General features: G+C 36.6%; 1 protein-coding gene across 1 annotated transcript; it reads left to right on the top strand.

The window, feature by feature from the left end:
- Positions 1-1,997: 1,997 nt before the first annotated feature.
- LOC137390589 (neuronal acetylcholine receptor subunit alpha-6-like) lies at positions 1,998-26,013 on the top strand. Its single transcript, XM_068076921.1, has 11 exons — positions 1,998-2,169; positions 2,785-2,990; positions 3,542-3,698; positions 4,007-4,069; positions 5,514-5,568; positions 13,689-13,843; positions 16,651-16,695; positions 19,539-19,648; positions 22,823-23,089; positions 24,288-24,553; positions 25,448-26,013. The coding sequence occupies exons 1-11, from the start codon at positions 2,020-2,022 to the stop codon at positions 26,011-26,013; spliced, it is 2,040 nt and encodes a 679-aa protein (XP_067933022.1). The 5' UTR covers positions 1,998-2,019.
- The last annotated feature ends 1,157 nt before the right edge of the window (positions 26,014-27,170 follow it).

The following is a 27,170-nucleotide window of genomic DNA, read 5'->3' as shown; positions in this document are numbered from 1 at the left end:
AGAATATATATTATATCCGCTATCATTAATGATCCTCTTGAAATATATGTACTTACTTTACAAAAAACATTAAACTGCTTGTTTTCTGGTGAGGTTATGCTATAAGTTGAAATGTGTTGTTTTATTTCAGTTATTTGCTATATGTAGTTCCGTATTGCATGACACAAGTCTACCTAACTGAACATCAAACTATTTACATTATGCGGCTGATGCATGAACTTGTCTTACTAGGCATTCAGTAAAATTCTTTTTCGGTTTAAAATCTAAAATCTGGCAATAATAGTTTTTAACATGCTAACCCTATTATTTTGTGGGAGAGGATTTGTTCGATTTAGCAGAATAATCTTGGAAATGAACCCTTAGAGACTACAAGGCACATTTTGGTGCCAAAATTTCCCTATTGCGAGATCATGTTTATTAAATTATTTTAGAAGTTTCTAAGATTGTAGCATTTCAACTAAAAGTATTTAGGCCATAAGATAATTGGGTTGACCTAGTGCAGTGCTTTCCAGTTAATTTCTGTCATGCTTCCACTAGGAAGAAAAACATCTTGCAACCTCTTCCCTCACTCGAACATAACTACCATGCGTCTATAAAATTGTTATAAGTACACCCCTTCATATCACTGTATGTTGTAATGGTGTCTGCAGAAGTAAGAGTTATCCTTTCATGTTCAAGTTTTCAATAAAAGTAGACAACTCTTATATTAATGTCACATACAACATCGTGAACGATTCTAGAATTCTCCAAGCCATCCTCTCCATCTAAGCAGTACATCAATCTCCTTATTACCCTACAGAAATGAACCAACTTACGACGAAGAATAACTTCATTAATTGCAAGAAAAAAGATTTAACACTTCAGACTTGTGCTCTGTGCGCATGTTCTAATATAGAGGCTAAGCCGCGGCTTCATGCAGCGGAAGTGCAATTGCACTTATTCTTGGGAAGGTAAAAATGATAAAGGGCATGTTCTTCGAGGTCAACCCTGCGCTCCTTGGCAGAGACTCGCGCTTGCGTAGAGACGGGACGTCCCACTTTTTGAAAAACACAGTCCAGCGTAGCATTGACTCCATTTACTAACGATAGTTATCGTCGTAACATGGCTGTAAAACCTACTTATATTTCGTAAAGGTTGTTTTCTTTTGTCTGGTTACATCTATAAAAGTTCAAAAGCATTTAGTGCTTAGAAAAAAAGCACTTCAATTGACGATGTAGGCAAATAGAATACATGTTATGCCAAACAGAGCAGTTTAATATTTTCTACCAAAAAATCATTACATTTGTATTAGTTTTTTCAAACTAAATTAAGCTATCGAAAGTTGAAAATGACAATTTTTAGTACGTATTTTGAACATTTGACATGTATTTGATTATCAAAGTAGAACGAATGAAGTGGCTGATGTATTACTACACGTGAATTCTAAACGTTTAAATATCTGGAGTCATCCGTCAATGAAGACTAGAGCGTACGTAACCACTACATTCAACAATAGACGCAATGTAAGGTCAAACGATAGAATTATCTCCCCTTGGGAAAAATAATTCTATGGGTCAATGAGCGCAGATTTACGTTTGGCTGTTAGTTTAGCACGTCTTTTTGGTAAATCATGAGTGGTTACAATATATACAGTAAAAAGCTATAGACGTTTGTAAATTTGTTTTTATCAAAAGACAACCAACTAAAATAAAAAATCACATTTAATTACATCTTCAGTTGCTCTTTCGCTTGGCCTGAAATGCAATCTGCATCTGCAATCTTGCTTCTGCAATGCAAAGTTTCGAGATCGCTTTGTTAAAGTCTTAAATAAAACACAGATTAGCTTCTAGGTATATTATGCTTTAATTTTTAAATTTATTGTATAATAAACATTTTAAAATCATCAACAGAAAAACCTTTACTCACGACTAAAAAAGTATTTAATAATCGGAAGGAAATACTTGTTACTCGGCAACCGACTAATAAAAGACATCGCGGTCGCAGTTTAGCTTCTTAGAACGATTACCTTCAACAGTTATCATGATGGCTCACGAAGACACCACCATGCCTTTACCAGAGGCGCCTAAAATATTTATCGAACGGACGTTAGCTATCATTAAGCCTGACGCTATACACAAATTTGAAGAAATCAAAGACATTATCTTACGAACCGGATTTTCAATTCTCAGCGTATGTATTTATGAAATTATAGAGCACACATGATCAAAAGAGTCATGAGATCAGCTTAAATACCGTTTAGTTATTAGTTGAACAAATTCAAAGTGTGTAAATTGTTAGCTGCATGTATTGAATCACGTTTTTGAGCTTTACTTTCCTGATTTTGATCAATAAAAGTAGCATCGAAAGTAGGGCTGTAATATAGCTGAGCCTTCAAGTTTAGCATTGATATGATAACATCCTTTTTTATAGCTTCCTTTGACTGAGAACATTCGAAATATTACAAAATTTTATTATTCAGTTTTTATGCTTTAAACCAGCTTTAAGTTTAATTTTAAGATAATTTTCTTTTATGTGATGTTTCATTTTATTTTGATAGTACCCTATATATACACTATTAGAGGTATGGATATCTTCGCAAATTTCTTTGCATTTTGTGTGGATAAATAATTACAGTTTCAAAAATTCCTATGAATAGATGCGGTTACAGTTTTCAAAGACAAGAGTAGATTTTGTACATGCAAAAATGTTATAAATTTTAATTAATCTTAATAACCTTCGGCATTGTTTACAGTTTAATATTTTGAGTAGAATATTAGAAAAACAAATGCGGTATTTCTTTTGTAGACTCGTCGTGTTCAACTAACTCCAGAACAGGCTAGTGACTTCTATGCAGAACATTATGGAAAATTGTTTTTTCCAAGTCTAGTAGCATATATCAGCAGTGGCCCAATCATTGCCTTAGCCTTATCACGAGATAAAGCAATATCACAATGGATGGATCTTATTGGACCAACAAACACATTAAAAGCACGACAAACACACCCTGACTGGTAAATGTTTTTTTATGTGGTAATTTATTTGAATGGATTTATCTGCGAGCGTTTAGTAGATCGAATACCACTCATGAACCTGTTGTATTTTGCAAACATTCTAAAGCTATCAGCTAGGCTACCTATCCCAGACATATATTGTGAAGTAGTTTTGAAAAAAACTGTTAGGATGCAGTACATGTACATGCAACAAACTTGTTTTAATAAATCACCGTAAAATAACATGAAATGCTTCTATAAAGTTGGAAATGTTTACATAAAGAGTAATATCTAGTTATCAGTCATCAAAAATTTTGAAGGAAATGAAAAGTATTCAAAGTTTGCACATGCTTGAATTGTGCAAATGATCTGCAGTTAGCACAAAGATTGTTGAATATCTTACTCAAAACCGAAAATAGCGCCTCTAGTTGTAGACTGCAGTTACAGAACTGATTCAATGGCTAGTACGCATTTAAGATGCTAGTGGTGGATTCAGCTGCATCATCTATTTGAGTAATACTTTGTGTAAAATAAAACATAGCAGTTCTTAGAGCTCATGCTATATATTGCAGCCTGCGAGCACTTTATGGTACAGATGATCAACGAAACGCTCTGCATGGTAGTGAGTCCTTTTCCGCGGCAGAGCGAGAAATTCGATTTTTCTTTCCTGACAGTATCATAGAGCCAATTCCCACTGGACAGGCTGCCAAGGACTATCTGTCACATGAAGTAGGTTCTCTAAATGTACTTTAATTATTGGGCTAGTTAGCTATGACCCAATGCTGGTAGGTTTCACAGATTCCCTGATTAACAGTATTATAAGGGTTGTTGGGCTCACTGTGCTTACCAATTTGGATGTACATGTATGATTATATGACCGGGTGTGTGCCAGAAGGCAGCCTGTTGAGTCAGTCAATAAGTTTATGTGACACTTTTTTACAGATTCCTGATTCTGCTCGCTATTAATTGGAAAGTATATAATATTAGTATGTTTTTTCAACCTATTATTTACTACCTTTGCTCTCTTGTCATTTTAGATCAACCCTACCTTGCTCGCTGGTCTGACTGCTCTCTGTAAACAAAAACCAGAAGATCCCGTGGTAGGTAGATCACAACGTACCCTCATGTTCGTATGCTGCTTGGTAGCTCTAATGAAGCAGTGTGCAAAACTATACGAAGCGTACAAAGCAGCGTATAAAATTAAGCTACATTAGCAGCTACGCTGCTAATATAGCTTCATGTTTGCACGCTCTAGTAAGTAAATCACAGTGTACCCTCATATGTTGATACACTGTCGTAGGTAGATCACAGTGTACTCTCATATGTTTATACACTGTGGTAAGTAGGTCTCAGTGTACCCTCATATGTTTATACACTGTGGTAAGTAAATCACAGTGTACCCTCATATGTTTATACACTGTGGTAGGTAGATCACAGTGTACCCTCATATGTTTATACACTGTCGTAGGTAGATCACAGCGTACCCTCATATGTTTATACACTGTGGTAAGTAGATCTCAGTGTACCTTCATACGTTTATACACTGTGATAGGTAGGCCACAGTGTACCCTTATATGTTTATACACTGTGGTAGGTAAGTCACAGTGTCCCCTCATATGTTTATACACTGCGGTAGGTAGATCACATTGTACCCTCATATGTTTATACACTGCGATAGGAAGGTCACAGTGTACCCTCATATGTTTATACACTGTGTTAGGTAGATCACAGTGTACCCTCATATGTTTATACACTGTGGTAAGTAGATCACACTGTTTTAATAATTTTATCGTTGCTCTCTCATCCTGGTTTATGGTACTGTAAGTCATGACTATTGTCATTACTTGACAGCTGTTTTACATTGCTATACATGACAGCTGTTATACATTGTTATACATAACAGCTGTTATACATTGTTATACATGACAGCTGTCACTTGATTAAAAGAAAATTCTAAAAATTTTATCTATGTGCATATTCTGTTCAATGTTTTTCTGTGCGGTTTCGTGCTAAGTAAAAATTCTAAACCCTAATTAGACAGACAGCATCAGACAGAACGTATACATACATGTACAAGCAAGAACATGTCAAAGTAACATGTCAAGAATTCCCAAATGCTTAGACTGTAGTTATCAGCATGGCCCTTAGTTAGCTTAGCTGAAGTCTTTGAATTCTAAAATTTTCATTCAAGTTTTTCCATCTTGATTCAAAGCTAATGCTAGTCGTCATTGCTTGCTTTTCTACATGTAGTTTGACCTATTCAGCCTTTTATCATGTATAACAGTAAGTCCCGCGACATCCGAGATTTCTTTTATTTTCAATCAAACAGCCAGCAGGTGAGTGTTCAGAGGCTGGTTCTCAAGAACCAGATAGAGTTTTGACACCCAATATTTCTAGCAACCTGGCGGACGGCACAAAGCATATGAGGGGGAAGTTTGAATGAAATTAGCCAAAAAATTGTGGAAACGCATAGCGACTACTCCAACTAACAGATACACAATGACGAAGTGGCAGTTATTAATACAAGTTCGGTATTTTGAACAGGTGTGGCTAGCAGACTGGCTGATTGACAACAACCCCAACAAACCCAAAATAACCGGCAAAGGAATGAAAGTAGAAGAAGCATGATATCTGCACTGATCTATACACTACTGGACTAAATCAGAGCATCAGGAGACCAGGAGATGACAACCCCAGTTTATTATATCTTACACCCTAGCATCGTTGAATAAACGTGTATAAGATTGTTGCAGACGGAGAAGTGCTAACCTTTGTGAACATTTTTCTAAAAGTTTACTAGCTCTATTAAAATAATTGCCAACTCAACTGTATATACATCAGGTACAATGCTGGTATAATACAAGAATATCATGTTTGTGTTAAAGCATTGAATGTTAATTTTTATTATACCAATATATAGTCACACAGAATATAATAGGTACAGTTAATATATTATGGTGTCGACGGGGTATAAATAAACTACTGTCGGAATGTTTTGTAAGCATCCAGTCAGTCAGCAGATGTAAAACTGCTTGCAGAGGTCAGTAGAATCCTGAAAAACATGTTAAAACTCAACAGTTAGTACTGCTTGACCATCCGTGTGGGTGTCAGCTCTTAGGGCACATTTGGTACTAGTCAAGAAGCTGTTGGTACTGACCAGCGTGCTGTTGGTGCTAGTCAGAGTACTGTTGGTACTAATCGGGGTACTATTGCTACTGGTCAGGGTACTGTTGGTACTGGTCAGAGTACTGTCGGTACTAGTCAGGCTACTGTCGGTAATGGTCAGGGTACTGTTGGTACTAGTCAGGGTACTGTTGGTACTAGTCAGGGTACTGTTGGTACTGGTCAGGGTAATGTTGGTAATGGTCAGAGCACTGTTGGTAGGGGTCAGAGCACTGTTGGTAGGGGTCAGAGCACTGTTGATACTGGTCAGGGTACTGTTGGTAATGGTCAGAGCACTGTTGGTAGGGGTCAGAGCACTGTTGGTAGGAGTCAGAGCACTGTTGGTACTGGTCAGGGTACTGTTGGTACTGGTCAGGGTACTGTTGGTAATGGTCAGGGTGCTGTTGGTAGTGGTCAGGGTACTGTTGGTAGTGGTCAGGGTACTGTTGGTAGTGGTCAGGGTGTTGTTGGTAGTGGTCAGGGTACTGTTGGTAGTGGTCAGGGTACTGTTGGTAGTGGTCAGGGTGTTGTTGGTAGTGGTCAGGGTACTGTTGGTAGTGGTCAGGGTACTGTTGGTAGTGGTCAGGGTGTTGTTGGTAGTGGTCAGGGTACTGTTGGTAGTGGTCAGGGTACTGTTGGTAGTGGTCAGGGTGTTGTTGGTAGTGGTCAGGGTACTGTTGGTAGTGGTCAGGGTACTGTTGGTAGTGGTCAGGGTGTTGTTGGTAGTGGTCAGGGTACTGTTGGTAGTGGTCAGGGTACTGTTAGCATTCGAATCATATTTACACCGACATGAAAAAGAAGTATACTTAAAGCTTGCAATAAAAGGTTAAAGTGAGTGTAAAAATGTCGATCAATTTATGATACCGTATATCATTTGAAATCTAATTATTTGACAGTATCTGCTTTTTAGTAATTTAAACACCATCCCTCAAAATGACTTTTTTCAAAGATTTATATTAGTTTCAGTTTTTACGACGTCTTTTCTTACAGGTGCAGTTTCTAAAAACAAAGCATTCAAGTCTATTACCTTAAATTTAAGCAAAACATTTTATTGTTCTGGTTTTTAGTGGTTGAAACCATCCAAATACTTTTCAAATTAAAGACAAATAGTTCTTTTGCTATTCTGTACGCAGGTGGGCATCCAATCAGGGTACAGCATCTATTCCACTGCGCAGATCAAATCACCCAGCAAATATATGGCAGGAGCATCAATTAAAATTTTGGTTCAATAAACTATCTTAAAGCAGTCTTTCGCAGACAGTTCAACTGTAAAGTAATCTAACAGTACCGTGACTCCATTCATGTTTGTAAACTGTGAAGTAATTTATTAGTACTGTGACTCCATTCATGTTTGTAAACTGTAAAGTAATTTGTTAGTACTATGACTCCATTTGTGTTAGCACCTACTCATGCTGCAGCAGTTTGAAATACAGGCACTTTTAAATAACCAGCCATGTAATTTAAAAAGTTATCAACTTTGGCATGTTGACTCGACTGACTTTAAATCAAATTGCTGTCATGAAATGAAGTCAAATAACCTAGTAGAATAAGCATCATTGATAATAGTTACAAGCTGGACTGATACCCAAAAGACTCAGTTTGAAAATGAGTTAGGTTGTTGTGTACCCTTTGCAGTGATAAGACATTTTTAAAAATGCAAGTGAAAACTTGCCTTAAAAAATATAATTTATTTTAAGATATTTTTTATTTAAAAGAATACAATTTATTTTTTACAACCTTCATGGCTAGTTTCGAAGAAATGCTTTGATAGTTTTAATTGAAGAATAATGCATCAGTACTGTTTCTATAAATTTAAAGATTCTCAAAACTTCATAAGCTAGCAAATTGTCTACATTATCGTCTACAGCTTACATGGCAATTTAAAAACTTTTTTAACTCAAGATCATTGAGTAGAGCTGTTAAAAATATGTTTAACACTTGTCCCCTGCCAACATGAGAAAACAACTCTGAATGATTTCGCTCTCATCTGAATGCTTAGATGCAGTTTGTTGTGAACTGGTGTGGCCCTCTTTTAATGAATACAAACCGTAAATATAATGACAGGTAGGCTGACAACAACATCTCTTAATCAATAACCAACTTATTAAGTAGCAATAATTCACTGCAGTTGTTTTAGCGAAGTACACTGCTACAGTAGAGGATAACTCCTTACCAAGTTTGCCACATATTCATCCATTAGCAAATGCTTGCATTTGTGGTAGCTTTGTGCTCTTCCACACAAATAGTTGATGAGAATTTCATTGACAACCCTGCCCTGTAGCACAGAATACAAATTTAGATGCCTAAATTAGAAAGGAGAAAGCAAATAGTGTCATGCAATTTTTATAATTGCCTCACGTGTTCCTTATTTAAGCGTCATGCATTGTTTTTTAATATACGTGAAAGCAGCTTAAAAATATAATATTTGCTTGGTTTATATTTTGATGTCACCAAAAGTGATGATTGACAAGCATTTTAGAAGAATATTAAGGTGCCAATTGTTAACAATGGAAATAACGTTAAGTAAATATAAGCCAGTTGGCAAAAGCAAACAGAGTTATAGTATATGCAGAGCTCAGCCACCTAGTGAGAATGTTTTTAGAAATAAAGTAATAGCAACATAATTGCCTGTATATAGTTCTTATGCCTGCAAATACCTATAAAAAATAATTAATTGCATGTGAGTAAATCTTTCGCAATTTTTTGCCATCTGCAAATGCCTGTTTATTAAAATTAGTTAGTAACCTAATCAATAAGCAAAGTTTTTGTATAGAAATGATTGACTGCGGCAGGTGACAGCTTTCACCATACCGGACACAGACTATGTTAAGTATCCGTATTGGTCCTAGTTGTGTATTGTGTAACCATAAAGTCATCAATAAAAAGCATTAGAGAATAACGCAGACATTATTACACTAACAACAGCAAACCTACTTGCTCTGTCTGAGTCTGATCCATGGCTTCCACAACTATTTGACAAGAGAGACAGTCTAAGGAATTTAACTTGTGGCTGGCTGCATTCCCTAGTAGTCCAGCTGCAAAGCATGCTCAATGCTGATTACTAAATATAAACAGATTGACATCTCAATAGCGCTTATTTAATTTTGGACATACATATCCATTTGAACCCTCCATCTTACCCGGACACGGCTTTCTTGCAAATAATTAACTGCGAATATCTTAAAGAACATTATTAGGTACTCATATTAAAAAAATACATAAGCAAAATGTAATACAAAAATACTTAAAAAATATTTAATAAAACGCAAAAAATCTTCAAATCATGATTTTAATTTTTTATGTGTTTTAGTCTTTTTGATCTGTTCAGCGCTATCATTACACCAAGCTCTTATTGTAATTTAGCCTAGTTAAAAGCCCGAAGCTAAGTTAAAATGTATACCTTACCAACTATGAAGAATAGATAAAAACGTTTGTTGGTCATTCTGTGTCTAGCTTCAATCCTTTCTCTCTGCTGAATGCTCTCTCTCACCAGTTTATTTCCCAATGAGATGACAAAAGATCAGTAAACAAAAAGGTGATAAGAATGGATGAGACAGCTGCCGATGCCTCCCCATCTGCTCAGATAGATGCTAGTATGTAAACATATTTTTTACTTCACAGAATTTCATTTACTTTACGAATACATATTTTGGAAATTATTAAAAATAGTTTTGATCTTGTTGCAATGCTTGAACTTCATAAAACTTGTGAAACAATTTTATTTACTTGTTAGTGTAGGTCAATGCGGATTGAGAGGTTGATGGAAAAGGTCAAAGTGTGTGTTGAAATAAATGCCTTTTTGTTTGATCTGATATGTCTTATTTCTAAAAGATTAATTGAACCTTCGGGATTTGTGTCACAAACAATGTAGATTAAGACACGCTAACACCTGCTCAGTAGTTGCTCACACCTTACCGTATGGCTACTCCATTTCTACTAGCCTGAGGAGGCCTCTAAAACAACTATGAAACAGCACACTTACGTGCATACAAACAAAACAAGTCAGAAGAACAAGATGTCAGAAGGCACTTGTTAGCGGTAGTCTGAAAAAGTATACTGCACTCGAAACATCTGCTGAAGGTAATAATCTTATTAGATATATAGCCTGTTTGTAAGGATTTGTGTGCTTCATTTGTGTTCTGTCAGCATCTAACATGCAGAGGGTTACTCATCCACTGTATTACATTTGTCATACCAGGTTTAAATATTCAAATTATGTGGATCAACAATTAAAACACAAACACTAAGGACATTATTTCTATATTATATTTTACGACTTCAAATACAAATTAGATTTTTCATAAAATGTTACTGATAAAAATAAGTTGCAATTACAGACATTATTTCCAGACTTACAAATATTTCCTGCTGCTGTTTGGCAGCTGTGAAGGCTATATTAAGGATAACACCCCCACCAGCTGCAGTGCAAATAGATAAATTTGGTTGGAGGAAGGTCTATCGCATTCTATTAAGCTAATTTATATGTTTGTATAAGAAGGGAAACAAGGGCGTAAGGAAAGGTGAGAATGCAATCAGATGCCAGATCTAGAAGCTTGTCAGTTTTCATGACCAGAAGGTACAGAAATAGAGCTACGCAAACAACAACAGGAAGAGTGACCTTATGAACTCTATGGCACCAGACAAACAGACTCTTCCAAGTCTAAAAATAGTTACTTTATGGTGGCTGTAGGAATTTACCATATGAGAGTTGCTAGTACATATAGCTGTTACAAACATGTTTTGAGTGTCGAATATGTGTAAATATAGATTATGGTTGAGCAGCTTTATAGAAATGAAAATTAATATGACTTATCCATGTAAGCGACGCATAAATAAAACATATGTAATTGTTAATCTGTTATTCACACACTCTACTTAGCCGAGACAGCCATGTCTTTGACACAGTCTAGGCACACATAGAATATTAAGGGTCGATATCTGTTGACACGGCTAAGACGTCATTAGATGTCAAGTATAATATGTAATACCCTGTCTGTTAAATCACTTGGTTGTAAATCAATCGCTCATTAGGGTAAAAAGAAGCAACAAGGAGGGAGTGATAATTACTGTATACCCTAGCTCAGGTGTAGACCTATTGTATTCTATATCAGAGGTTAATCAACGTTTGGTAACTTGCGTGTCACATCACTTGCCATGGCATGGGTCATATGCGTTGAATTGAAATTAGCTGTAGCCTATACAAGTATTCACCTTGATTACTTACCTCTTTAGGGTGTCAGGGTGGCCTAGTGTTAGTGTCTTTGATTTATCAACCATGGAGTTGGTGGTTCGAGCCCTGCCTGATGCTGTGTACCACACTGACAACATGGGCACGTTAAAGATCCACCTCTGTCCTTACCCCATTGAACAAGTGAAGTGGCTACCTGGCTCTGTCAGTCTGGACGTGTTGCAAAATGCATCCCTTCGGGTTGATCTAACAGTTTCAGAAGAAGCCCATGATAAGTGGTAGGACCACCCAAGGTAGCTTATAAAAAACTAGTGCTGGTGGTGTGTTTCTCTACTAGAGAACATGAGAACACTACCAAGCATTGTCACTACATAACAGAAGCTTGCCATTACTACTTTTCTTAACTCTGCACTCATCCTCTAGACACTGTTAACCTTGGCTTAATATTAGAATGTTTTAATTCACTTTATTTGTTGTATCTGTGTCTGGGTTAATGATATTAATCAAAGACTATATTCGGTACTGGGGATACAAAGTACCTCTCCTGCCCTTAACCATCGTTCAAAGACCAGTGACTTTCATCCTAAAAAAAGTTGTATCTGTAGTTCCCACAAAAAGTTGAGTGTCCCTTCGATAGTCGAGTCTCCATTGCCATCAGGCTGGGTGATCAGGCTGGGTGTTCACCCCCCTTAGCTTATAGGACACTATAGAACTCTGATCGCATACAATTTCTGCCAGTCATAAGAAGTGGTAACATACTTTCTAAATGCATAAATTCCGGTTGTGTCTCTGCTATCAGACTACCAACTATTGCGGAAGTGAAACACAAAATAATGTAATTAACTCGTCTTCATTACCTCCAGTTTCTGTATTTTACTTACAATTTTAATTAAATAAACCTAAATACATGACCTGTTCTAACTAAAAACAAATATATTGTTATTGTGTTCTTGTGTTCCTTTATTACTGATTGTAAAGACATCGAATTCTGGCTCTGATTAAAATTGCTGCTATCAGTGCTGAAGAGATTAAAAAAGCTATAAGTACGTGACATTACAAGCAATTACAAACCCGTGGGGGTAGGAGAGATGCCAAAAACTCCAGTCTGAATTAAATTGAAAATTTATTATTAGGCGCCCAGCTTCACAAGAAAAGCAAACAAAGCAACCTCCATGAACTTTCTTTATACACCTATGCAAATTTGCTTACACCATTGAGAAAGTCACATTCTAAAGCCATAAATTGAGCAGCAGTGCTGCCTGCTGCCTCTAGTCTCCTCTTTCACTTGTATAAACATGGAGCAATTAAATCAATGAGCTCAAACTGATTAGACAAGTAAGTGGCTTTGTGGGCAGCATGTGTATACGCTGCCTGCTGCCTTACTTGGCATTGCACTCTGGTAGACTTGACTCACTTTTCCACTTTCTCTCAACTTGGCGACATGAGATGTCATCAGGTCTGAAACGATATGAACTCTCGTACTTGGATTATAGCTATTCTGTACAATTTTATTATCGCTGCCGGGCATTCTAGAGGTAAGTCAGCATGCACAGATAAAAAGGCAGTTTGGAAAATTATATAACTAAAAAATTGTTGTGTAGAAAGTTGGTTTGATGTACATATTGATTGATATGAACCATATTTCTCAGCAAAACCAGAAAAAGGCAGCAATTTTGAGACAGGGATAAGGGTTTTGTAGGTCTTATAGGGCGAGGTACAATTTATAGATAGGTCAACCATAGAAATTAGTTTTATCCGGATAAAAAATTTTAGGAATTTTAAAACTGTGGTAAATGAGGTGAAAAAGGTAGTGTACTGCTCAACCAAACACAGTCCCCAGCTTAAGTGAATTTGCATAGGTTTTCATCCTCCAGCCAGCCTTACAGCTAACTATAGCTATAGTCATAGCTATACTTGCTTCTAGCTATAGCGATAGTTACAGCTCTAGTTGCATCTAGCTATAATTATAACTATAATTATAACCATAGGTATAGCTTTAGTTATAGCTATAGTTACAGCTAGCAATGGTTAATGGTTATAATTATAACTAGCTAGCAATGGCTATAGCTATAACTATGGTTATAGCTATAACCATAGTTATAGCTATAACCATAGTTATAGCTATAACTATGGTTATAGCTATGGTTATAGCTATAACAATAGTTATAGCTATAACCATAGTTATAACTATCTATCTGAACTTTAGTTATGCTAAAGTTCAGATAAATTAAACTGATATCTTCAGCAAACTCACATTTCAACCACTATTTCAAAAAAATTAGATAAATTTCATTTCGCAAAGAAAGCAAATGTTAAGGCTAAATGCAAATACACTAATTTCCTTCTTTGGCTTGCAGCGCATCAAAAAGGACAAAATCCACGTTCTGGCAAAACACATTTAGATGAGAAATCTCTCATTCATAACTTGCTTGATGACTATGATACAAGGGCCCGGCCAGTTCTCGACTCTTCCCAACCTGTCAATGTCGACTTTGGTATTACACCTGTACAGATCTCCGACTTGGTAAGACATTTTCATCATCTAGGCACGCTTTCCTATTTATAACTCTTGTTTTAGAAAATAAATAACATTATTTGGTGAGGATGTCTGAGTTCTCACCCATAAGGCTGCTACTAGTTGCTGATCACATTTGCTGAGCAAGCAACAAAGTTACTTTAGACAGTACAGCATTTATATGTAATAATTTGAAATTATATAAATTATATCAAAGTGTATTATAATGAGAGGCTTTAAAAATCTTTATAAAAAATAAAGATTTGTAAATATTTTATAAAATAACATCATGTGAGATTTTAAAAGATAGTGTACATAAATGTTTTTACCACAGTTTTTTTACTGGGCCAAACACAAACTCTACGTACAAGGGTTTGACCCTACTACATCTAGTTTCTTGAAAAAGGAATATTTTTTGGGTGTGAATGAATAAGAGTTTAGTGAGGCCAAATTTTTCTAAATCCAGTAAAAAGCTGCCCTACTCGAAGTATCTCAGCGCAACTAGTAGAGTTTTGTTTACCATTGTTAACAATTTTAAATATAGCCAAATGTGCATTTAGTTAAAAGTACTCAAATTCTATAAATAAATAAAAAGAAAATAAATATAAAATAAATATAGAATAAATAAGTATATTCTATAAATAAATATAGAAAATAAAGACTGCAATTATTGGTCAAAGGTATATTATTTACTGTCCTGACTGCGTTTTACAACCATAACATTGCAGTGTTATAAGTCTAACATCGCTGTGGTGATAGATGTGATAGAAAAAATCATTTCGCTTCTGTGATCTATACAGTTATGGTCTAAATATTCTGGTCAGTCATAGCTCCTTTCTAGGAACATCAGGCTAAGCCTTAGCCGCTAAAGTATGCAGAGCCCATGAGTTATAATTGTAACGCTAGTGCAGGACATACATGTATGTCTATCCTATTGTAAGTATTATTAAGACAATTTGATTATCATGCCCACAATTGATGCTGGCCACTTCCTAGCTTCCTTCACCTATGTACTAGTGCTTAATGAAATTTGATGAGCTCACAGCAACCCACCCAATTCTTGTTACGGGCCTCACCTAATTGAATGACGGACTCTGCGCTGCTTGCATAAGTGGTAGGCGTCATCGGGGAAGCACGCTGACGGCATGAAAGCAAATAAAAGTGTAATGCAGTTAAATGAAAAGGCTTATCTATAACATTTTCATCATTTGAGAATGCGAATTTGGCTCTATAAATATAAATTCAATGCAACGGCTTTCTCTGTGGGAACTAGAATTTAAATATTTTCACAATGCAACTTTTTTTAGCTAACCTTATTTGTACAATAAAACATTCACGTTACGAGATGAATCCGACAGCATGAATACATTTTTATGTTACTCCTGCTGAATGCTGGGCGCTGCACAGGTAATAAAAAAGCTTTGGCACAGAAATTTTATTTTTAATCAACATATACAACATTTACCAATCTAACTTTTAAATGAAGGTATTTGTATATTTCTGTGTGTGTCTGGCATAGCTAAAACAAATTGTTGAAAAACATTTTTTACCTATGTTACACGTTCGTTCAAGATATAAAACTGCTTATAAAGCCTGGCTTCTATATGACAGCGCAAGGCGCGCAACAAAGCGCACGACGTTGTGCGTAGGCCAGTTGTGATGTGGAAACATCAACGCACGACGATCGCGTGACGTGTGTACGCTGATCGCAAGGATCCAACAGAATGGATCCTTGTGACGGGTGCGCGCGATGATGTATTCCACAATGCACCGCTTGACCTTTTCAACTTATCCCCCAATTAAAACGGAGAGCTGTTTTCCGAAGAAATCGGTCTCCCGTACTAAAGAGGAAGCCTGGTTTTCCTATGACATCGCAAGTTCGCAACGGAGAACTGTTTTCCGAAGAAATCGGCCTCCCGTACGAAAAAGTAAGGAAATTACTCACCCCGTCCAATGCAAGCATGGCGCCTACGCACGCTATGGAAACACTGCGTCGCAGCCCAAGAAATGCATTGCGCAGGATCAATGGGCCGCGCACAATCATTGCACCATCATATGGAAACCAGGCTTAAACAGTAGCAGGTAATGTAGTTGTTATTGGCTAGGTTTCTTTAACCAATGAATTTGAGTAACTTAAGCTAGTAACTTAAGCTAGTCTAAATCTTTACTATTATAAGAGCTGTGTCCGTCCTTCAATCTGGGCGTTACAAAAAAGATCACACCTCAAAGGAATCAAACTTGTACAATTGGATGAAAGGAGGGCAAGCCATGCACACTACCACTAAACTATGCAGCCACTTTGCCATGGTTTGGAATAATTGTGCTTATAATTGTTACACATCATGATCTTTCACTGCGCATCGGACTCAAGCATTGTTTTAGGGAAAGTCTAGGCGCGTATATTTCTTCTAGTGGTTCGAGTATGCCTCTAGCAGTTTGCTTCTAATAGTTCAAGCGTGCGTATTTCAACCAATCGCTATAAACTGAACATGTGACAGCCAAACAAACACACACTTGTATTTTTATATACAAGTATTATAATATATCGTTGGCCTTTAGCTAATCACCAGATAAGCATAGCTCTAAGAATGTAAAGCATCATAGTCTGGCTAAGCAAAGAGAGGATAACTCTTCAACCATTGAAAGCAACTGGAACTGCATCTAACTGAACTAATAGCTTAAGATTCTAAAATGTATTACTTTTAAAAATAGTTGATAATAGCTCTATTGTTTTGCTCTATGCGCTTAGCTACCTGGATAGTCAATCCTGAATAGTATGTCTATGCAGTGTATCAGAAACCAACTCCTTCTTGTAGGATGAAGTAAACCAAGTTCTGTCAGTGAACATGTGGCTACAAAACGTGAGTACTAGTCATTAAATTGGAGCAGTGGTTATGATGTCTAGTGTCCTATTTTATTGTTGAAGCAACGGTTATGATGTCTAGTGTCCTATTTCATTGTTGAAGCAACGGTTATGATGTCTAGTGTCCTATTTTATTGTTGGAGCAACGGTTATGATGTCTAGTGTCCTATTTCATTGTTGAAGCAACGGTTATGATGTCTAGTGTCCTATTTTATTGTTGGAGCAACGGTTATGATGTCTAGTGTCCTATTTCATTGTTGAAGCAACGGTTATGATGTCTAGTGTCCTATTTTATTGTTGGAGCAGTGGTTATGATGTCTAGTGTCCTATTTTATTGTTGAAGTAACGGTTATGATGTCTAGTGTCCTATTTCATTGTTGAAGCAACGGTTATGATGTCTAGTGTCCTATTTCATTGTTGAAGCAACGGTTATGATGTCTAGTGTCCTATTTTATTGTTGAAGCAACGGTTATGATGTCTAGTGTCCTATTTTATTGTTGAAGCAACGGTTATGATGTCTAGTGTCCTATTTTATTGTTGAAGCAACGGTTATGATGTCTAGTGTCCTATTTCATTGTTGGAGCAGTGGTTATGATGTCTAGGGTCCTAGGTCTAGTGTCTAGGGGCTAGGGATTCATGGCTGCTCATTCATTTAAAAGAACATCTTTAACAAGAGCAGAATATGTTGTATTTTTACAGTTCATATTTGCCTTCTCTTACCTTTCGTATTTCAGCGCATCGTGTCATTATACCGCAACTGTTAAGTTTACCTTTGACCTTTTTTTGTCGACAACTATTGGGAGAACTTATGGAAAAAACATTCAAAGAACACAAACTGCATCTTGCACTGAACGGCAAAATATGTGGTCATGCTTCATGAAAATTAATAAAAATTGTACAAGGCAATATGGCAGCACGGCTATCACAGTTCTGTTTAATATACACTTTTAAAAATTGCTATATCAAAATGAGAAGCTGTAGTAAAGTTGCTAGCTTTACAGAACTTACAATAGTAGTGAAATCAGTCTTCTCACTTAGCCTTAGTCGTGATCATATGGGCGTGGCCTCATTTTTACCTGGCCTTAGTTGCGGTTGTGTAGGAGTGGCTTCATTATTCCCACTTAGCCTTAGTCATGGTCGTGTGGGAGTGGCCTCATTCTTTCCTGGCCTTAGTCGTGGTTGTGTAGGAGTGGCCTCAGTATTCCCACTTAGCCTTAGTCATGGTCGTGTGGGAGTGGCCTCATTCTTACCTGGCCTTAGTCATGTTCATGTGGGAGTGGCCTCAGTATTCTTACCTAGCCTTAGTCATGGTCGTGTGGGAGTGGCCTCATTCTTACCTGGCCTTAGTTGGGATCATGTGGATGTGGCCTCAGCATTCTCACTTAGCCTTAGTCGTGATCATGTGGGAGTGGCCTTAGCATTCTTACCTAGCCTTAGCCGTGGTCATGTGGGAGTGGCCACAGTATTCTACTTAGATACTAGCTATAAAACTGCTGACTTTCCAGAGTACAACTTTCGCTTATCTAGCGCACAAACACGGGATACCCTAAGCCAGCCTTACAAATACAGTAATAAATATAACATAAATAGTTTAGTGCTACATTAAGGCATTTCATTCCAAAAATGGGATATTTTGCAAACTGACTTTCCACAAAACCTTTGCTTACAAAGATATATTAATAGAGTATAACCTAGCTTTACCAGTAATTATAAAATTAGTTATTTGCAACGAGTCAGTATATGTTATTTATTAAAGAAAACATTTATAGTGTCACTTAGTATTATTAGATTGTTATAACTGATTGTTTATAAATGCAGTTTATTACGAATACCTTTTATTATAAATACATTTTATTATTAACACATATTATTACTAATACATTCTATTGTAAATACTTCTTGTTATAAATGCATTTTATTATAAATGCATATTATTGCAAATGAATTTGATGATAAAAGTTTTATTATAAATACATTTTCATTATTACCGTTGGTAGTTTTTTGCAATTTATGAAGTGTAGATGTTAGCCAATGACTAAAAACCCATCATTTTAATGCTCTTTTTCTTCACTCTTCAGTTTTTGAATGAAGATTACGGAGTTGTGTACTCATCAAAAATATTCGTTCAAAGGCCTTATGTTGCTCTTCATTTCAAAAGTGTGTGGTTGACTTGACGCATAATAAAAACAATTATAGGAACAAGCTTGAAATATGCAACAAAGTAAAAACATAAGCTGGTAGTGAAACTCCATGGGATGTCTGCGAGGCAGCAATTATACAAAGTGCAAAAGGCAGCATGCGTCAGCATTACAAACAAAACTAAAGCTTTATTAAGTTATAAATAAAACCGAACAATAACAGCATGATATCATACTCTGATTAATAAAAGCTTTGCCAACATAAACAGTTGAAAGATTGTGTGTTTCGTAAAAGAACAGCCTAGCAAGCCTAACTCGCTCAATTGAAAATATTTTTGTCACAGCCTAAAATCATCTGTTAATTTGCAGTTCTGTTTGGATAATTGTTTAGGGGTCCCGACTAACTTGGTGAAACCTAGCCAGTATCTATAGCAAATCATGCTCCGTACTGTAGAGTATTATGTATAACTTGACGCTACTAAACACGACTCATCACTTTACCATTTTGGTTAGAAAGTCAGGCTAGACAACTTCTCAACAAGTGGTGTAATGAAAATTGTTTGGTTTATCACCATGAAGATGCAACCATTAGACTAATGTCTCAGACAGAATTAGGAGGTTCTTGGTTTCGTCTATCTGTCTCTTATGAGTAACTATAGATAGAAATAGTCTTAGGTAAAGGAATCTGTTGTTCTGTTCATAGATATGGATAGACCAGAGGCTGAACTGGGATCCTGTCGAATATAACAACATGACGAAACTGAGGATTCCAGAGGATTCAATATGGCTGCCAGATGTGGTGTTATACAACAGGTAAGCTACAAAAATATTCTCATGTAGATATGTCAAAAAATGTGCAGTGTATATAAACTCTACCTACGATATAGCCTGTGTCCATGTTTCTATTTTGCCCTGACTCATTATGGTTATGCTTCGAATAATCACTAGGTTTGCTGACCAGTGAGTTAATAAGCCATGTTTCTACTGCCAGTAGAGCTAATGACTTACAGTTATTAGTTGCTTAGCAGTAGAGGTGGAACGAGACACGAGACGTCTCGAGTATCGACCTGTCTCGTCTCGTATCGGTCTCGTCTCGACTTAACTATTGCCAAACTCGAGACAGGAAATAGAACTAAAGCGCCTGCGCACGGTTGTTAAAACATGGCTTCTTGCGGTAGCAACAACTCCATATATTATAATGGATTGCGGGCAACTGCCTTTAAAGTTATACCCGGTCCGTTACTACCTGTTGCTACTGATTATGTTGGCCACTGAGTCTAATCATGTAGTCCGGACAACGGCCCTGTTATTTTTTAGTTCGGTTCTGTGTCCTTAAAACAGATACCGGGTCGTATCTAATTACTCTTCGGATAATCCAATTTAATAAATTAGACTTTTGCGGGTAAAATGTCTGTATTTTATCGTATCGTGTCTAAACACCAACTGCCCTTCATAAAATTCGGGCCTCTTTTACGTATATACTACCAATCGCGGGTAAAACTTGCCCGGACACGGAGAAACGAACGAAAGGCCGTGTCGACCATAGTCCGTGTTCGGTTAACAATGACGTATTGTTAGCTCAATATAAGAATATACATGTGCATGTATACAGTAATTAATATAATTTCATGAGTACAATTTAAATATAATTCACATACTACAGCTAATACACAAACAAAACTTAACATTAATGAAACGATAAGAATGAAAGTGTTATCGTGTGTTCTTTTAGTTGCGGTATTTCTTTGTAGAGCGACGGCTATCGGTTTCATTACACATTACTTTAAAAAGTAAGAACTATTCAATAGATGGTAAAAATATACATGTACAAAGCAATATGTTTATAATAATTATGATCAATCAAGCTCAAAATTCTTAGAATATATAACTTCGGTATTTTAGAGCTGTTTGTGTCACTTTTGTTTACAAAAACTACATGCATATCACTATTAAAATGTTGTATTTAAATCGTTTACACCAGGTGAAAATTCAATTTAAAAAGAGTTTTATTAATTTTATATATACCAAGTAGCTAGTACTTGTGTAGTGAAATCATCACCAAATGCTCATTATTTTACTGTCTCGTGTCTCGAGTCTCGAATTTTTACAAGACAGTGTCTCGAGTCTCGTCTCGAGCTTAAAAAACCTGTCTCGTTCCACCTCTACTTAGCAGAACAGATAAAGACTAGTCTTACGGTCAAGTGAGTTTGAAATCTATGGAAGATACTAGGTACAACTAAAACTATAAAACAGCAAACGTAATAGTAATATTATGATAGTATAATGATAATAATAATAATATGAATAATAATAATGTGAGCTCAAAATGTGAGCTGTTAGGAACAGCTCACATTTTGAGGAAGGTCTTCTCCTAGTGGAATTGAGGAAGATGTTGGATCCTTTGGCCTTTTGTTAAGACCCGGACTCAACACAGACTAAAACTAGTCACCTACCACCTCACGACTGTGAAGAAAAACTTTTACAACAATAATAATAATAATATAAATAGCAGTAGCTTTAATTAAAATAGTATGACCATGAAGCCATTCCTCGAAGATCTAGTATAATGTCTGCGGAGGCTGTGCATGTTTTTTAAGAGCATAGTTGCACAAATAATGTCTCTATGATCTTGGCTAGTCATGTCTATGTCTAGTAACAAGGAAACCTCTACAACTGGAGACATGCCCAGTCGCAGAGAGCAACTTAAGGTTGGATGTTATTCTTGTTACCACTAGTGTCCTTTAATGGGAATTGAACCCTGACTTGCTGTTCACAGTTCAGGTATTTTAGACCGCTAAGCCCCTGTGTGTCAACAATGTGTTGAAGTAATAACAACGTTAGGGAATATTAACGTAAAGAATATTATTATATTGTTATAAGCTGAAATCATTATTTGTAATATTATTGCAACTATTTTGGTTATATTTTTTACTTTGTTACTTCAATTATAATAAATTAGTTTTTATTTTTAAATATATGAACCATATAATAATGTTAGTTCACAGCATACATTGTAAAAACTAGGTGTCGACATTGATGCACTACAGTATACAATCAATATACACAGAAGCAATAAACATTGGCAAGGTTGTTCATAACAACGATCCAAGTTTCATTATTTCTATGCCTCGTCCCACAACTGAAGCGCTGCTAACACAGATGGATTCATCTTGTCGAGAACAAAATGAATAGCGATCGACGGCGGTTTTAATATTGTATGTAACAACGAACAAAGCTGGGGGCTGTTGCTGGAAGCTAATGCAACTCTGCCATCTTGTGTCCATGCCTAGATTATATTCCCTTCATACCACTTCATACATTGTTTAGTATTTAACCAGCTGCTGCTCCCTTTTCCTACCGAAATGAAAGCATTCAAAGAACCTTCAAGTGTCCTCATCAACTCCTTGCTTACTCTAAAACTGCAGCTTGTGTGAACTCTTGGTATGACGCTCTATAAAGAGGTCAGGTCAATTGCTGCCCTTTAACTTTGAATTCTAATTGCTTCTGCCCAGCCTGTAAAGTTTATTTCTCTGTTAGGTTATGGAGTCAGCTGAAATTTTGCATCATCATATTCACTAGTAAGAGTGCTATACCTTGAATAGATATGGTATCATATGTGAGGACTGTGCAAGCTTCCAGTACCTCGAGCAACATAGTCAGTCAAATCTGATTTCGGTAGGACAACTCCTATCCCCTAACCAGCCTGCATTATTGCGGCTCAACTTAAACCTTTTATATATTAACAGCAGTATCAGCTGCACAATCTCAGTATGGTATTTGTATTGTCAGACAGATTTCAATTCTGTCTTATAGCTGTCAAAACGCTTTTAGATGTACTTATTTATTTTTTTGCCCCTTATACTATCACATTTACATAAAAATTTTATTAGGCTTTATATATGTGCAGAGCTAGCATGATTGAATATACACATAAGAAATGTTGAGGCCTGTTCTTCAGTAGTTTCAATGCAGCGTTGATGGTTGTAGCGCTGAGGACTACACAGAAGTCATGAAAACAAAAGTGACGATCGACTACAGAGGAGAAGTATTTTGGGGCCCACCCATCCGCTATCGGGCTTCCTGTCAGATAAATGTCAAATATTTCCCATTTGATGTGCAGGAGTGTACTATGAAATTCAGTTCTTGGATGTATGACAGCACACAGCTCAATCTCACGCTTATCTCTTCGGAGGTCGATCTTGAAAATTATCTGCCCAATGGAGAATGGGAACTCATTCATATTACTGCTGAGAGGTAATCTTTTAATTTCATATCGTACCACACCGTATCTTATTATATTGTATCCATACCATACCATATAAGCCATATCATACCATATAAGCCATACCATACCATATAAGCCATACCATACCATATAAGCCATACCATACCATATAAGCCATACCATACCATATAAGCCATATCATACCATATAAGCCATATCATACCATATAAGCCATACCATACCATATAAGCCATATCATACCATATAAGCCATATCATACCAAATTGTGTTGCATATAATCACGTCATATTCATATCATACAAATATGGTATTTTGTTGTATCATGTTCTATCACATGATATCATATTATATTGCATCGTATTATCTCTCATCATAACATGTCACTACTCACTCTTATATTAGCATCTTTATCCTGTTACATTTGTAATTTTACAGCCAGTAAATATTAATTACATATAATTCAGCAATACTAATGTTTATGATTGCAACACAGCTCTACTGTGTAGCTCTGCCGTGTACAGCTCTGCCGTGTACAGTTCTGCCGTGTACAGCTCTGCCGTGCACAGCTCTGCCGTGTACAGCTCTGCCGTGTACAGCTCTGCCGTGTACAGCTCTGCCGTGTACAGCTCTGCCGTGTACAGCTCTGCCGTGTACAGCTCTGCCGTGTACAGCTCTGCCGTGTACAGCTCTGCCGTGTACAGCTCTGCCGTGTACAGCTCTGTCGTGTACAGCTCTGCCGTGTACAGCTCTGCCGTGTACAGCTCTGCCGTGTACAGCTCTGCCGTGTACAGCTCTGCCGTGTACAGCTCTGCCGTGTACAGCTCTGCCGTGTACAGCTCTGCCGTGTACAGCTCTGCCGTGTACAGCTCTGCCGTGTACAGCTCTGCCGTGTACAGCTCTGCCGTGTACAGCTCTGCCGTGTACAGCTCTGCCGTGTACTGATGAACGCTTCAGTTTAACTAGCACAAGTCTTGTCAAACACTGACATGCTTTTATAAAATCCATTATGCATGCCTCGTTGAATAACTCTATACTCATAGAAATAACTGAGTGAAAATAGTATAGCAGCCGCGTCTGACCGTATACTTTAGACTTAAAAAAGCAGTACATAATTTTACTCAAAAATATAGCTAAAACATATCTGTTATGTATATATATTTATGTATAAAGAACCTCTATCCACAATCCGTGTATAATGTGTTTTAGGAGCTCTGTAATCTATGAGTGCTGTCCTGAACCCTACCCATTTGTAACATACAAGTTTATTATCAAAAGAAGAGTACTCTACTACTTATTCAACATTGTCTTCCCATGTCTATGGCTCGCCATACTCAATGTCATGACTTTCTATCTACCACCGGACAGCGGAGAGAAGATAACTCTCGGCATAACTGTGCTTCTCGCCTTCTCCGTCTTTATGCTGCTTGTAGCCGAGAGTATGCCAAAAACCTCAGAATCAGTTCCACTCATAGGTGAGTATTATATACAAGTTGTCATAGCATCAGTTCCACCTTTAGGTGAGTATTATATACACGTTGTCATAGCATCAGTTCCACTCATAGATGAGTATTATATACAACTTGTCATAGCATCAGTTCCACCTTTAGGTGAGTATTATATACAAGTTGTCATAGCATGATAGTCGAACATACAAGAGACATCCATAAGTTTTCCACGAACATAAGGCCCCTTGATGCAAATGGGATAAAATAGGATGATAATATGTATGATAGAATAAAGTACGTGATAAGCATAATTTAGTTCTATGCATACCCATAGACTTGGAACTAATTGCCACTTGCTGCTTTCAGTGATATGCATCTTAAAAAGTAATTGCTCTATTTGAAAATTCGTGAAATAAATCTAATAAAATATTTTTAGCATATACCAAATGCATTTATTATAAAGTAAGCAATTATTATGTTCGGTACACATTAAATATTCAGAAAGATCTATGGCCACAGCTGTTACCGATACATTGCCAAACTACCAACAGACCCTACCAGACTCGGCTATCATGTAGCCTTTGTACTTCTATTAATTCAGAGACAGCTGTTTTTTATAAATTGTTAAGGCTATGCAGTTGAAATTTGAATGCCTCACATAAAGAATAACGCCTATTCTAGGCATCCAGAGTATAACAGTTGTTTTACTTTAATACAATATAGAATTACATAAGTTATATAAGTTACATAATTTAAGCGTTATTTTAAAGAATTCCTTATAAGTAGGAGATCTTGGTTTCAAAAAATAAAAATTCCATATTTCAGAGCGCTTTTTGTCTCCCTTACTTCACCCTTTCTGTTATACAGTATGCGTATTAAGTAGTCGTTTTTTGTATTCGATTTTATGTTGTTATATTGCAGGCATCTACCTCTTTGTCATCATGTCCTTGACATCCTTCTCTATTATCTTGACAATTATAATCCTACAAATGCATCATGTCGGACCGAGACAGCATCGAATTCCAGTTTGGATTCGCACATTTATGTTTGATTTCCTAGCCAAGGCGTTGTGCGTCCGCGGTTTGGTACATGACTTTGTTAAGTCCGTGACAATTGAAGATGGAATTGAAAAGTTCCCTAGGCCACCTAAAGTCATGAGTACGTCTGATCTATTGTACACATACGCGTGGGAATTAGCTGACAAAAAGAAGTCTCCGACTCACAGCAATGGGACGGCTACGAGCAAACCAAAGCCGTCTCGTACCAAACTAGAGAACTTAATAATAGAGCAGATAAGAGCAAACAGTAAACACAAGAGACAAAAGGAAGCTCACAAGGCTATAAGAGATGAATGGAGACTCTTGGCCATAGTTTTAGATCGCTTGTTTTTCTGGATACACGCTTTGATTACCCTTTCTGCCTCCCTTGGTCTCCTGCTATGGATGCCTGCATCAAATGTTTGGTTCAAGACAAAAAAAATTTGGTAAAATCTTTTATATGGTCAAATGGCCAGTTATTTTAACCACCTTGTCACGTTAGAAATTTTTTTACCTAGTTCAACCATATGCAGATGCATAGTTATAAAAAGCATTTTTAAAATTTACCGCATTGCTGACAAAAATCAAAGAATGCGGAGGGTAGCTTCATTTGGTTTTATTCTGTGTACAACCATTTCAAAATGAACGGCAGATTTTTTTTGCTTTCACTTTGAATGCTACTCATCTTATCTTGACCAAATCATAAATATCATTTGTACAATTTTATCTCTCCTTCTGCTACATTACATTTTTCTATAGATACAATATGTCTTTTTTAAAACAGCGGCTTTTCACAACTCATCTTTTAATGTTGATTTCTCGGTCATGTTTGTTGCTCATTGCCTAGATAAATAGACTGCTTAACTTTCTCATGTATGCTAGTCAGAGATCTCTACTATCAACCCCTCAATTTGCATTGACCTCAGCTGTCAAGTACATAAAATTGTCTCACAAATTTTTACGTTCAGTGTTAACTTTTAGGGAGATCTAAATTGTTTTAATAATTTTCAAAATATGTATTTGTAAAGTAAATGAAATTCTGTGAAGTAGAAGATTGTTTACATGCTAGCATTTACCTGAGCAGATGAAGAGGCATCGGCCTCATTGCATCTACCACCTTTATGTTTATGATTTGAATTTATGACAGCAACCAGCAGGCCTCAAGTTACAATTGAATGAGGCCATTACTGCTGAGATATAAAATGTAGCCATTGTCTAGCACTGAACACATACCGTTTTTCGATTGTACTGAGGCATTATAATAACTCGTCACTTTAATTTTTTAAATTCTTTGTTTACTATTCATATTTGGCTACCGTGTCACATTAATTTATTATAAATTGTGAGCTTTAATATTAGAAACACTACATACTGCCGGAGCAGTAACTGAATTTATTGCTAGCAAGGGGCCAGCAAGTAATTCTCAAAATTTCTACGCCATCTTCGTCAGTTTTTTGACCAATTACCATAAAAGCTGACAACCAATGGTGGCACTAGTCCTAACGCATCCATGATTTGAAATCACTTCCTCATCTTCTTTTATCAAATAACGCCAAAGCTGTATTACATCAAATCAATGACCATCCGATGCATGCAAAAAACTATTC

The sequence above is a fragment of the Watersipora subatra genome, chromosome 1 (genome assembly GCF_963576615.1).
Source record: "Watersipora subatra chromosome 1, tzWatSuba1.1, whole genome shotgun sequence".
NCBI classification, from domain to species: domain Eukaryota; kingdom Metazoa; phylum Bryozoa; class Gymnolaemata; order Cheilostomatida; family Watersiporidae; genus Watersipora; species Watersipora subatra.
Note: the sequence above shows the minus strand (reverse complement) of the source record. Positions and strands in the feature narration are given on the sequence as shown.